We start from the raw sequence: 12,364 nt of genomic DNA, 5'->3' as shown, positions 1-12,364 counted from the left end.
ATAATTTCTGTTCCTGAGGCATCCCAGGATAGAACCAGACACCCACTGGAGTCACCCACATAGAAATCCTGCCTCCCTGCTCCTCACTCTGCTATGCCCCTACCCCACCTAGACGGCTGCCCTGGTCCCTGAGGAGGCAGGGTGCTTTGCTGGAATTCTGTCTTCCTCCTGTCCATCTATCATTTAAGGATCTGGGAAGACTGGCACCAGCTTCTTGGCTCAGGGATGCCAAGTCCAAGGGTGGGAGGGGGGTCTGGCTCAGTGACCCTGCTGGCTCTGACTGAATTCCCCAACCCCCAAGTCACCTGGTCACTTAGTCCCTCTGGGCCTGGTCTCTTTGATCCCCTCCTAGTTCTGGTCCCACCCTCACCCCCAGGAGAGGTGGTAAAGGTCCCAGGGCAATATGGCAGTTCTGTACTTCTGTAGGGCAAAGGCAGTCTCTCCATGCCTCCCTGCTGCCAGCTCTAGGTCCTTGAATCTACATCCTCCCCTTAGCCTTCCTACAAAAGCTTGCAGGGATCCAGGTGACCTTTCGGGGTTGAGAGCTAGATCCTCAGGGCAGAGTGGACAAGGCAGGCCTGCCCCTGCCGCTGCCGCGGGCTCTGCCCCAGCGCTGAAGCTCCTATGTCCTAACTGGATGAAAGGGAAAGGGGCCCTGCCCTTCAACCGCTGCACAGTCCTTTTTGCTTCCCTCTCCTTTGTGAGCGTCCCTTGACAAATGACCCATGACCCTCCACAGGCAGAGCTGGGATGGTCAAAACAGAACACTTCCACGTTGGTGGGGCCAGCTCTGTCCAAAACCACATTCAGGCCCCTCTTAAACTAGCAGGGAGGGTGCTGGTCCTCCTGTTAGCAAAGCAGGAGGAGTATGTGGCTTAAATGAGTCTACCATGTGCCCCCATGCCCACCCTCTGCAGGCCTCCCTGGGCCAGCAGCTACTTCCTGCTAGATCATAAAAGCTGGACAAAGGCAGGGGCCTGCTGATGCAGCATCTTCCTCCTCAATGCAGGACAAAGGGATGGAAGGGACTGTGCTCAAATGCAAGATGCTGACACAGATTTTCTGAGCGTAGCTAGACTTTGTCAGAGGCTTCAAGGTCACAGGGTCATGGCAGGGGCAGGTCGGAGGATGCATCCCTGGTGGCGACTTGACAGTTTTCTCAGAAAGCCAGGATGATTCTGGCACTTGGCACGCGCTGAGTGGCCAATTCCTAAGTTCCTGAGAAGACAAAACCAGGTTCACACCAATACTCCCCGACCCCCATGAGGTCATCTGGCCCTTATTTATCCTAGCTGCTAGAGAGGCCTTGGCATCGCTTCTGGGTGGGGGTCTTGGGGCCTTCTGGGTATGTAGCCAATAGCCCCTTCCAGTTCCTTGATAGCCAGGGTGAATGGCTAAGAATCCACCAGCCCTGGATGAAGGCTAGGTGGTAGTAGTGGAAACAGAGATGGGGATTTTGGAGCCAGAGGGGAAAGTGTCTCTGACAGTCCCCTCCTAGAAGGTGGGCTTGTACCCACTGACTCCAGTCCAAGCTGGGCCTGGCAGTAGGATGTGAAAGGGAGGCTCAGTGCTCATCTCTCATACCTGTGACCTTGTCCCTTAGGCATTTTGATAGGGACAGGGTGTGGTATTGTAGCTCTCACAGAAGATGGCTCTGGATGACTCTACCTCAGACCCTCTGGACCACTGTCCATCCTTTTTTTTGGGGGGGGGATGGTTTGAGACAGGGTTTCTCCGTGTTGCCCTGGCTGTCCTGGAACTCGTTCTGTAGACCAGGCTGGCCTCGAACTCACGGAGATCTGCCTGCCTCTGCCGCCTGAGTATGGGATTAAAGGTGTGTGCCACCACGCCTGGCTCTACTGTCCATCCTTAAGAAGAGAGTGATCATGCTGTATTGGACAGGGCTCGGGGACACCTTCTTCTGGGGACATACACGTGGCACAGTCCCATCAGCTCCTGATGAGACAAAAAACAGGTGAGCTAGAGAATCTACCCCAAACTCCACAGAGCAGGTGGCACTGAAGCATATGGCATGGAGCCAGAGGCTAGGATGGGCTCCTGTCAAGTGACCAGAAGTGGCCCTGGGGAAACCCTCACAGGACAGGCTGTAAAAGCGTGGAGTCTGACATGCAGGCCTGGGGTTTGGGGGTGGTCATCTTTTAGAGCGGGATGCACATAGCCAGGGTTCAAGGTAAGACCCCGGAGGGTGCTTCCAGGACCTTCTTCAGAGGTCACGTTAAAGCCAGATGCCTGCTCACCCCCTCAGAGCCCAGGCTGAGCCCAGCAAGTACTTGAAGATAAGGTAGTGAGGAATTGGGGGGGTGGGGGAACAGCAGCCAGGCCTAACCCCAGAACCCCAGCTCAGCCTGGATAAGCTCCACCCACATGTAGTTGCCCCTCTGCCCACTTGGGGGCAGGCCTGGCCAAGGGGAGGGGACAGAGGGAGCCACACATCCGAAGAGGACAGGTGGGCTAAGTGAAGAAGAAGAAGAAGAAGAAGAGACACTTTGTTGACAAAAAATTGAATAAAACCATGACTTCTCCCCAGTACCCTCACCCCAATCCCACTGGTCTAGAAAAGTCTCGGAAAGCTGGGTTTGAATTGACTTTATTATTCTGTAAATGTGAATTTTACAAAGCGCTTTACAATTAATGATGACATCCTTTTGTTTATCATGGACTTCCACCTCTGAAACAGCTCTGAGCACAGGCTCACAGCTCTCGGGTTTCCCTGGTCAGCTTGCCCACATTGCGGTGGTTTTAGTTATTGATACAATGTTGTCAGCCATGGCTACAAAGTAACAGTCTTGTCACTACGGGGTCACAGCACAGAAAGAGCGAGGAGGGTGCTGGAGAGACAAAATAAAGGCCTCCTCCTCCCCAAAACAAAAGAAAGCCAAGATGTGGCGTCTGCTCTAGCTCAGTGGTTCTGTGAAGCCCTCCTTAGAGGTAGGGAGCAACTGATTTGATTAACTTATTTTCTAACAGTCATGAGTTATGACACTACTTTAACCTCTAGACAGTGCCTTCAAAACAACCCTCTCTCTTGGGTCCTTTTCTCCAAACATCCCACCGAAGGGACGAATGTTCTCCTTGCACCCAGAGCCACCCAGAACGTTCAAGTCAAAAATATTTATACATTTTATACTTTCTCTTTTTGTCTGCTAAAAATAGTATTGCAAATTTTGGCTTCTTTTGACATAAAAAAATCACAATCGTGTGCAAAATGCTTGCAACGAGGCGACTGTTGGGACGCGAGCGGAGGCTACTCAATCAGAATGCTTTAGATCGCGCATCCTTTTCCTTTTCTAGAAAAACAAAACGAACAAAAGCAAACACCTTTGCCATTCTTGAAACACTCTGTAGCAAGCCCTTCTTCCGCAGCACAGGCGGGGCTGGCTGACATCATGCAGAACCACAGGGCAGCAGCACCATCCGAAGCAGTGGTTAAAGCTGAGATGTCACATGCTCACCCTTCCAATTCGGGATCCATAGCAAGCAGATTCTAACAGGGTCTCTCGAGTTTTCAGCTGGTTGGTGGGCCATCTGCTCTTCCCACTTCAGCTACAAATCACCACCTTTGGGGAACCCAAGCAGGGCACAATGGGGTGGGGCGGGCAGGGCAGGACAGGGGTAGCACTGGGCTTAGGAGGTTCCTGCTGTTGAATCAGGTAGCACCAGGCACCCCACAGTCCCCTGGAGGGGACAGGCCCTGCCAGCTTGCCAGTCCCTCAGAGGCCCTTCCTTCCACCTTCCTCTCGGTTCTAAACAAATGCCACAAAGCTAGCTTTCCTGGAGGCCCAGACCTGCAGTCACACCGTGCAGGACCCTCAGGGTCTCGCCTCGATTGCCTTTCACACACCGCTGCATCCACATTCAAGGGCAAAGTAAGACAGCAAATCAGACGCTAGCTGAAGCAACTGGTATAGAAAACAAGACAGAATTCAAGTACTGAGACGGCCAGGCAGGCAGGCAGGCAGCCCCTCCAAGCTCACAGTATCAGCCCTGTCTCTGGTCCCTTGCCCTGGACCTGCTGTACTCGTCCGTCCGTCCGTCCGGCTGCCTCAGGGACGGTCGTTTGCTCTAGGAGGGCCGAAGAGCAGTGGCTGGATCCAGCCCTGCCCCAGCAGCTCCAACACAATCCAGTCCCAACTGTCCTCATGGCAAAGATGCTGATGTACAAGAGTTTCTACAATAGACTCTACATAGTATATGTATATTGCTAGTAGTCGAGCTAGGAACAGGGGTGCAGACATCCAACGAATACTGAGAGGATCTCATCTATAGGGTCTGGACAAGTCAGGGTCACGTGGCAGGACGAGACAGCCCCGGTTCTGGAATTAGTCATCTTGTAAACAAAGGAGGGGGAGTCTGGTTTTTTAAATTGGTTTTCCTCGGAAAAAAAATAATCAAAAGATGCTAAGGCACTCTGGAAGGCCCCTCGGAGCCCAGGCCTACCACCCGCCTGCCTAGCAGTACATTCAGATGCAGAGGGAGTGCCCCCCACAGCAGGTACAGTCATTGGCCATGCATGTCTGCAAACGCTCCCCACCACGTCCACCATGGGACACATTAGTGCAAAACGCTCTGCCTGGCCCACCTGGGGCGCAGGGAGAGCTCAGAATCCATTCACATTTAATTAATATTATTGAAGTTTTACCTACAGCTCTTGCCTTCCTTACCCAGAACAAAACAGATGGCAATTATACACATTAAGGGACAGAGGTTGAGGACATTGTGCTAGCCCGAGCAGTGGTCAGGCATTCTGGGCGGCCACCGTCTCCTCCAGCGGCCAGCGGCACCCTCCCTATGCTGGCCCGGGGGGGGGGGGGGACCATGCCCATCTTGGAGTGGAGGCATGAGAGAGAGAGCCCTTTTGCCACCAGCCAAAACAGGTGGGTCTGTCTCCCAAAGGTCCCCAGGGATGGTCAAACTAAAGTGCAAATTGGGGTTGGGAAAGCAGATGAAGGAATATTCCGGAGGGGAAGGGTGCAGAGTCCCGCCCCCCAGTCCTGCTGTACCCTCCACAGTTCTATGGTCTTCTCCCAGCACCAGGAGGGTTTGGTCCAAGTCACTCAACGGCTGGCTGGGGCTGCCACCTACCTAAGATGGGAACGGGAGAGGTGAGAGATCCATCTCTGGGCGGCTAGTTCCAGAGCTGGACATCAGCTAGCCTCTGTACTTGCCCCAGGAATGCAGGCCTTGGGTCACCAAGGAGCAGGGAGAGGGGCTCGGGTCCGTTCCCACAGTGCCTGCCATGATGCCCCTTTCCCAAACCACAGGTCTTTCAGAAGAGGGGGAAGACACGTACTTAGCGTCACACAGTGTGAGGGCTACCTGTGAGGCCACTCCAAGGCAAGGAAGTGCCAGCAAAAAAAAAAAAAAAGTGGGGGGGGGGGTAGGGGACAACACAGAAGGAGTCTAAATTGCACCTCAGGCTCTCCCTCCTCCCATGGCCCTCCAGATGGGGAGAGACTACCCAGCCTGTGGGTACACGGGGGTGGGGGTGGAAGCATAGGGCAGCAAATTCAGGATGTATAGAGGGATAGGGAACATTAGACCTTTCAAGTTTGGAGTCATGGGTGTCCTTGGGCACTTCAGGAGCTGCTAGGCTTTGCAGGTGAGCAGGCAGTCCCTGGCTGGACAAGAGTCCAAGAAGAGACACTCGGGTAAGTGGCCTCAGGAGCATGTCCCACACTTAAAAATGATTAAACACCAGCTTAAAGCTGGCCAGCTGTCCTCAAAGGCCCTCCTTCAGGCCCCCCCTTCGTGATTCTCTAACTTTCTGGTCCCCAGTGAGACCTACACCTGCCTATTGCCCCAGCCCGGGCCTGTGCTTGCAGCCAACTACATGGGTATTCAGAGTGAGCGGTAAGCCCACGGTGCTGAGTCTCACTGTACACGGCTAGCTGTTCTTTCCTGGGCCCCCTCTGCCTCCAGTGGGAGGCCCACAGGGGGTCCATGGGCATGTATTCACCCAAATCTGTAGTAGGCTAGGGGCAGGGACATTCGTCCCTCACTGACTTTTTTGCCCTGTTGGGTCTGAAAGTTTCCAAACCACAAACGAAAACAGATCTGAACTAAACAAAAATCGCAAAAAAGCAAAATCCCAGAGTGGCTGGGGAGGCAGAGGGTAGTGAGGCCAGCCATGGCCAGGGGCGTGGAGACCCTGGGGGGGCGGTCAGCAGGCCAGCCGCTGGGGGTCTGGGTGGAGCAGAGTGAGGACATGGGTATGGGGGGAGAACACCTCATCCTTCCCCTACCCCGGGTGACCAGCCACAGCCACTGCTGAGGGTCATCACTGGTCTCTGTGCACACACATGCATATGCACACACACACTCTCGTTCTCTCTCCACACACACACACACACACACACACACACACACACACACACACACACACGGGTGGCTTCTTGGGAGGAAGGAATACAAGAGAAATCTGGCCTCCGGAGGCCCAGCACTGCCCCACTGGGGTCCTTATGGGTAAGAAATGGAGTGTGTCATATCTGCCCTTCCACCCACAGGCCACTACTACCCCAGCTTCCGCTTTCAGAGCAGGAGGAATAGGAAGGGTAGATGAGTCAGGGTCAGGGCCAGACACCAGGGACCTGGTGGCCTCTTCTACCTCCCCAAGAAGGGGGAGGGGAACACTACCATGGGAGACTGAGCTGAGGAATATCAAAAAGTTGCCCTGGGACCTTCCTCCCAGAGCGTGGCCAGTGGCCTAAATGTTTACAGTATAATGAATGCGTTTGTTTCCTTCATCCATTTTAAATACAGGCAGAATAAAAATCACATTTCTGTCAGGCAGCAGTAGCGGTTCAGTAGGTAAGTGGCTTGATCACATTTGTTTGTATTAGTAACGCATGCAAGCAGCTTTAGTACTTGGTCCCTTGTGAGGCGGCCTTGCTGGCCCCTTACAAGGTCCCTGCATAGGTGCCCTCTGGCCTTCTTGCTGCTGTGGCCACTGGTGTCTGAGGCCTGCTGGAGCTGGTGTTGCCCTGCTCAAAGGCCTGAGGGGGGCTCTGGCCATCAGCAGGCAGCGGCTCAGGGGCAGCCACCTCCTGGATAACCGAGCCTGCCCCATCCACCTCCTCACTAGCCTCAAAGGCAGGGTTGGCCGAGGTGCTCAGATCGACATTCACAGCATCAGTTCTCAGAGCCACGATGGTGGCCGCGTCACTTCGCCGCTCGGCGTAGATGCGCTGCTCGAACACCTGTGAGGCAGCAGGTGGGAACTCGGGGTCCAGGGGCAGGCTGGCGGCTGAGGCGCCCATGACGGTACGGTACATCTCCACACCCTCTGGCAGCATGGACTTGATCTTGGGTAGCCAGCGCTTGCGGACACGGCGAGCATTGGTACACATGTCTGCGGCGATCACGTTCATCTCACTCTCCTTGAAGCTGGGGGCGAAGTTCTGACAGTACACTGCAGTGAGAGGTAGAAGGAGGAGGTGTGAGAATAGCCTCTCCCACACTGCTTGGTCCACCGCTGCCCAAGTGTGCACAGAAGCAAGGTGCCCAGGGCTGCACTGTCTGCAATCTTGGTTCCCACCGAGATCCCTTGATTTGAGCTATCAGTCCAGAAGTCGATTTCTCTTTCCTCGGCCCAGGTCACCCATGGGACTCTTTCGGATGGTGTCTATGACAGTACGGTCAGTCAGCTTGGGTACCCACCAGGTTTGGACCTGTGTCTAACTTCTCTGGCCTTCCCACCTCCACCTGCAAATTGGGACAGGTCCTCCCCACATGAGGAGTTGGCTTGCCAACACCCTCCCTGGTTTCAGACACAGCAAACCAAAAGGAGGGTGGGTGTCCTCATCAACGAAACAAAACAAAAACCTTCTTCTCTTCCTGCCAGGAGCTGGAGACCAAGGTCAGGCCCAGGTCCCCACAGAGCAAAAACAGGTAGGTCCCTCAGAGCCCAGCTTCACTACCTTCCAGCATCTCTGGGTTCTACTGCCGCTCCACTCCGGAGGACTGTAATTACCTACTGCTAAGACCCTCTTCTATAAAACAGAATTAGTATCACAAAGGGAATTTCTAAGCAAGACAATAAGATGTTTCTTCCACAGGCGTCTGCTCTGGGCCAGTCTGTGTGTGTGTTGGGTGGTATAGCTTCTTCTGCATCTGAGGGTACAGGGCTGGGTGGTGGCTTGCCACAGAGATGGACTGGGCTCCGCCCCACCACGCAGGAGCGGGAGGCAGAAGCCGGCCGAACAGATGGCAAAGGCTCAAAATAACCTCAACATGTAAATAAGGGGTTTTGTTCAAAAAGGAAAATTAGATCTATTTCACATATTAAAATAGTTTCGCAGCTGAATTCATCACACTTGGAAACCTACCAAGGACGTTAACACCTCGAGACGAGTTTTGCTTGCTGCTCTTTTTTCCCTCCTGGTCCCAGCGCTGCAGGCCAAAGCAAGCACTCAGGACAGGAGCCCATGGCCCAGAATAACCCTGGGGCCCAACTTAGCCTGCCTCAGGTTGGGATCTCAATTCCAGATGGGATTCCTACAGTTTCCCAGACCAGGTGACCCTGCACCACCCACTCACATTTCACAGCGTTCAGGACTCGGCTGTCCAGTGGCTTTCGGCTTGGGTCACTGGTAGACGAGCGTATGCCAGTGCCACAGCTATTGGCCAGTGTGTTCCTGGAAGAGGGATGAGGAAAGGAGGCAGGGTTGGTCCAGAGGTGACCTAAGGAACGGGACTCCCCACCCCCACACAGGTGAAAGAGCCCAAACCACCACACCCACCCTGTGTCTCCCCTGAACAAGGATGCACATCTTCTGAGTCATGTCCAAGGCAGGGAGAAGGCCCAGTCTTTCTCCGAGATAGCACTCCTGGTTGAGAGGGCAACCTGAGTGACTAGCCCAGGCACTGTCCATGGGAAACCCTGAGCCGCCTGGCGGGGGGGGGGGGGGAGGGTTGCTTTTCCTTGGGGAAGGGGCTCTGTTGACCCATGCACATGGTAGTACACATGTGGCTTTTCACTTCCTTTGGGGAGGGGGACAGAGCCAGTCTTTCTCTAGACTGAGCCCTGGCATAAGAGGATGTGCCATCTTTCTGGAGCCTTTTCAGGGCATCTGCAGGCCAAATGCCCACATTAGTGTTAGGAAAAAGTGGAGGGCTGTAAACATTCAAACCTCTGATGAGCGGACAGCTTACAGCTAGAGGAAACTCTAGCGTCTTCTGCCACCCCCTACCCACCTACCTGTCAAAGAAGGTGGCCAGGAGCCTCCGCAGCAGGACCTTGTGCTTCACCCCTGCACACAGGTGGCAGTTCATGAGCTGGCCACGTGTGATGTAGACCCCGGAGCCTAAAGCCAGCAAATAGCAATGTATGAGGTCTTTGGCCTTATAAACCAAACCTGGGCTCGTGCCCTCTAAGGGGGTGCCAGGGTCACAAGAGACTGCAGGGGAGCCTGGAGAGGGGTGGAAGGTGAAGAGGGACCTCTAGGACTGAAGGATGCTTTCATACTCCATCCCCAACGGAAACCCAGTCAGGCTGGGGGATGCCATGACAAACCCCATACCTTCAATGTCTCCTAAACTCCAGCTTCCTCTCTTTCCTCTTCCCCCTCCCCCCGCCCAGGGTTTCTCTGTGTAACAGCTCTGGCTGTCCTGGATCTCACTCTGTAGACCAGGCTGGCCTGGAACTCACAGAGATCTGCCTGGCTCTGCCTCCCGAGTGCTGGGACTAAGGGTGTGCGCCACCATGTGTGGCTGCTTATCTTATTTCTGATGAAGCATGAGTTAAACCTTTTTATTTCAAGACAAGCTCTTACTTTATAGTCTAGACTTGTCTACAATTCTCAATGCCCCTGCCTCAGCCTCCCAAGCACTTGGCTACAGGTGTGCACACTACACCTAGTTCCTAGATCTTCCCATCAGCCTTATCTATTAGGTCTTAGCAGAAAGAAGGGCCTAGACGAGGTCAGAAACTTGCTCTTGCTTAAGGAAGAATTCTACCCTCTTAAAGGGCATCACGGCCGTCTGAGAGACTATCTCTAGCTCCCAGAGATTCTATCCTGTCCCAGGACTTGGCTGGAGCAGCCCCACCCATACCACCCTGGAAGCTATACCTCTGCTGCCTACCAGAGAACCAGTAATGAAGTCTCTGAGGCAGCGGCTTCCAGGAGAGGGGGATGATTGGACAGAATCTGGAGTTCCTGCTCTGTTGAGAGAGTAGACCTCCCGATGCTGCCAGGAATATGGCAGGAGGGGGTGGCTCCGGGAGGCAGGGCTTAGATGTGGGCTGAGGAACCAATCCACCTTGCGTGGGGCTTCCCAAACAAACAAAAAGAGCAATCAAAGACCAGACATGGTGGCTCACACCTTTAATCCCATCGCTCAGGAGACAGAGGCAAGGATCTCTATGGGTTGAAGCCAGCCTGGTCTTCATAGAGAGACTTGTTGTCTCAAACAAACAAACAAAAAGGCAATTAAAGCAAACAGTGTGGGGGCCCATGGGGTGCCACCCACTTGGATCTTGTTGAATATTGCCTTACAGCATGCAAGGACCCCAACACTAAAGGGATGATGTTTCTGAAAAAGCTGGCCTTGAGGGCTTCTGGATTCCTCTCTGGACTGTGAGCTATCATTCAGACACTACAACTGGACGGTGCGGCAGGGGGGACACTGGTAAACTATGTGACTTGGTTCTATCTGTGACCTAAATTAAAATGCATCATGGATATAGCCCCTGACAATCAGGAGCCTGGCCAGCTCAGGGGACTCAATTAAAATGCTAAATTAATTCAATTGAATAACTCCTCTTAATGACACATTCTTCTAAAAGGAAATTTAAGATGTTCTTTTTTTCTTTCTTTTTGACTGATTGGTGATGAATGCATTGTTCATAGCTCTGAAAAATAATGGATAGGGCATTTGCATACAGTGATGATGATGGGTGGGGCCGCCTCACCTGCTACAAGCTCCAGTTTCTCTCCAGGATCGCCCTCCGAGTAGAGCTTTGGGTGGCAGCGGTACCCAATCTGGCTGATGAGGCTGGCAGGCAGTGCCACCAGGTCTCGACGGATGAGGACACAGGAGCGGCTCTCCAGGGGCACCGGCTCTGGCTTCTCTTGCACTAAGGCAAAGAACTAACCCAATTAGGTAGGAATCTGTGGGTGAACCTGGGCTGCTCTGCGCCTGCCTACCACATTCCCCAAGGCCCAGGTTAGAAACATTCCACATCAGTCTGGGGCTAACCTGAACCCCTGGCAGGCAGCCCTCCACACTGTACAGGCAGTGTGTCCACCTCCACATCCAGCCCTGTCCTGCAAAGATGCCTGATAGCATGGGAAGACAGCCAGCAAGGAACGCCTACCCAGGCCTGGCAACAGGCTGCCCAGGGTGAGAGGTGGTTCCCAGAAGTGTCCACCCAATGGGTTGTGGGTTAGGTGGGAAGGAGGGCTGATGGGCAGGCCGGGGGGCATGTGCTGGAAGCAGCCTGGCCTGAGGCCTGAGAGGTGCAGACGGAGTTTGAACTCAGCAGCCTGCACCTTCCAGAGTGTGAAAGCTGCCAGCTCTGCTGTCAGGAAAACTCACGGAAGACAGGCAGGGCAACAAAACAGGGAGGGGCCCAGGCTCTCCTCCAAGTGGCTTCCTGTAAGAGGTATCCAGATACGACTAGTCCTACTCGGCAGGCGAGGGGATGGGTATCTCAGCACATTCAGGGATACGGCCCCTTGGACTGTTTTGGCCTGGCACAAGGAAGTGCCAGCAGCAAAGTCAGGCAGTCCGGCATCCCTGTTGTCTGGGAATGTTCTGGCAAACCACTTCTGGAACAGGCAGTTGGGCCCAAGAGCTCCTCTGTACCTGCAGCTCTGAGGCTGCACCCATGACGCCAGTCCATGGAGGCGGCCCACGGATATGAGTGTGCTCCACAGAGTGCAGGACACCAGTTAGCCAACATCAGCATCCAAAGGATGGAAGAACAGTCTCTTACGAGGCACAGAGTGCTTGGCCCAAGGCTTCTTCCCCCGAACCCAAGACAGAGTTTCTCTGTGTAGCTTTGCGCCTTTCCTGGAACTCACTCTGTAGCCCAGGCTGGCCTCGAACTCAACAGAGATCCGCCTGCCTCTGCCTCCCGAGTGCTGGGAGGACCGCCCGGCTGGCCCAAGGCTTCTTAATAAGGACTACCTGCTGAGCACTCTATGCACACTACAAGACATCGGAGGACCTGTGGTCCTAACCCCAATCCTGCACAGTCTTGTCTCAGTCCCTCCGTTCCCCCACTGCCCCTCCAGCCCCTTTTCCCAGGAGGCCTTGCACTTGGGCTAGCCTTTTAGCTAATCCTTGGTGCATGCTCCCATAGGCCTCAGAGACTGGCAGTAACACACACAGCCACCCTGCT

At 54.2% G+C, this 12,364-nt stretch overlaps 1 protein-coding gene across 4 annotated transcripts in view; it reads right to left on the bottom strand.

Moving 5' to 3' along the window:
* Positions 1-2,592: 2,592 nt before the first annotated feature.
* Positions 2,593-12,364, bottom strand: part of Nacc2 (NACC family member 2) — a 78,982-nt gene continuing 69,210 nt past the window's right edge. For all 4 annotated transcript variants that reach the window (XM_052723319.1, XM_052723320.1, XM_052723318.1 and 1 more), the window contains exons 3-6: positions 10,931-11,095; positions 9,218-9,323; positions 8,557-8,654; positions 2,593-7,429 (exon numbers count right to left, since the gene is read on the bottom strand). In XM_052723319.1, coding sequence (XP_052579279.1) covers positions 6,918-7,429; positions 8,557-8,654; positions 9,218-9,323; positions 10,931-11,095 — 881 coding nt within the window. In that variant the 3' untranslated portion in view covers positions 2,593-6,917. The remainder of the gene's footprint in view (positions 7,430-8,556; positions 8,655-9,217; positions 9,324-10,930; positions 11,096-12,364) is intronic.

This window comes from Peromyscus californicus, unplaced genomic scaffold (assembly GCF_007827085.1).
Source record: "Peromyscus californicus insignis strain IS unplaced genomic scaffold, ASM782708v3 Scaffold_7__1_contigs__length_154581171, whole genome shotgun sequence".
In the NCBI taxonomy this organism is placed as follows: Eukaryota; Metazoa; Chordata; class Mammalia; order Rodentia; family Cricetidae; genus Peromyscus; species Peromyscus californicus.
This window is presented reverse-complemented; position numbering and strand designations above follow the sequence as displayed.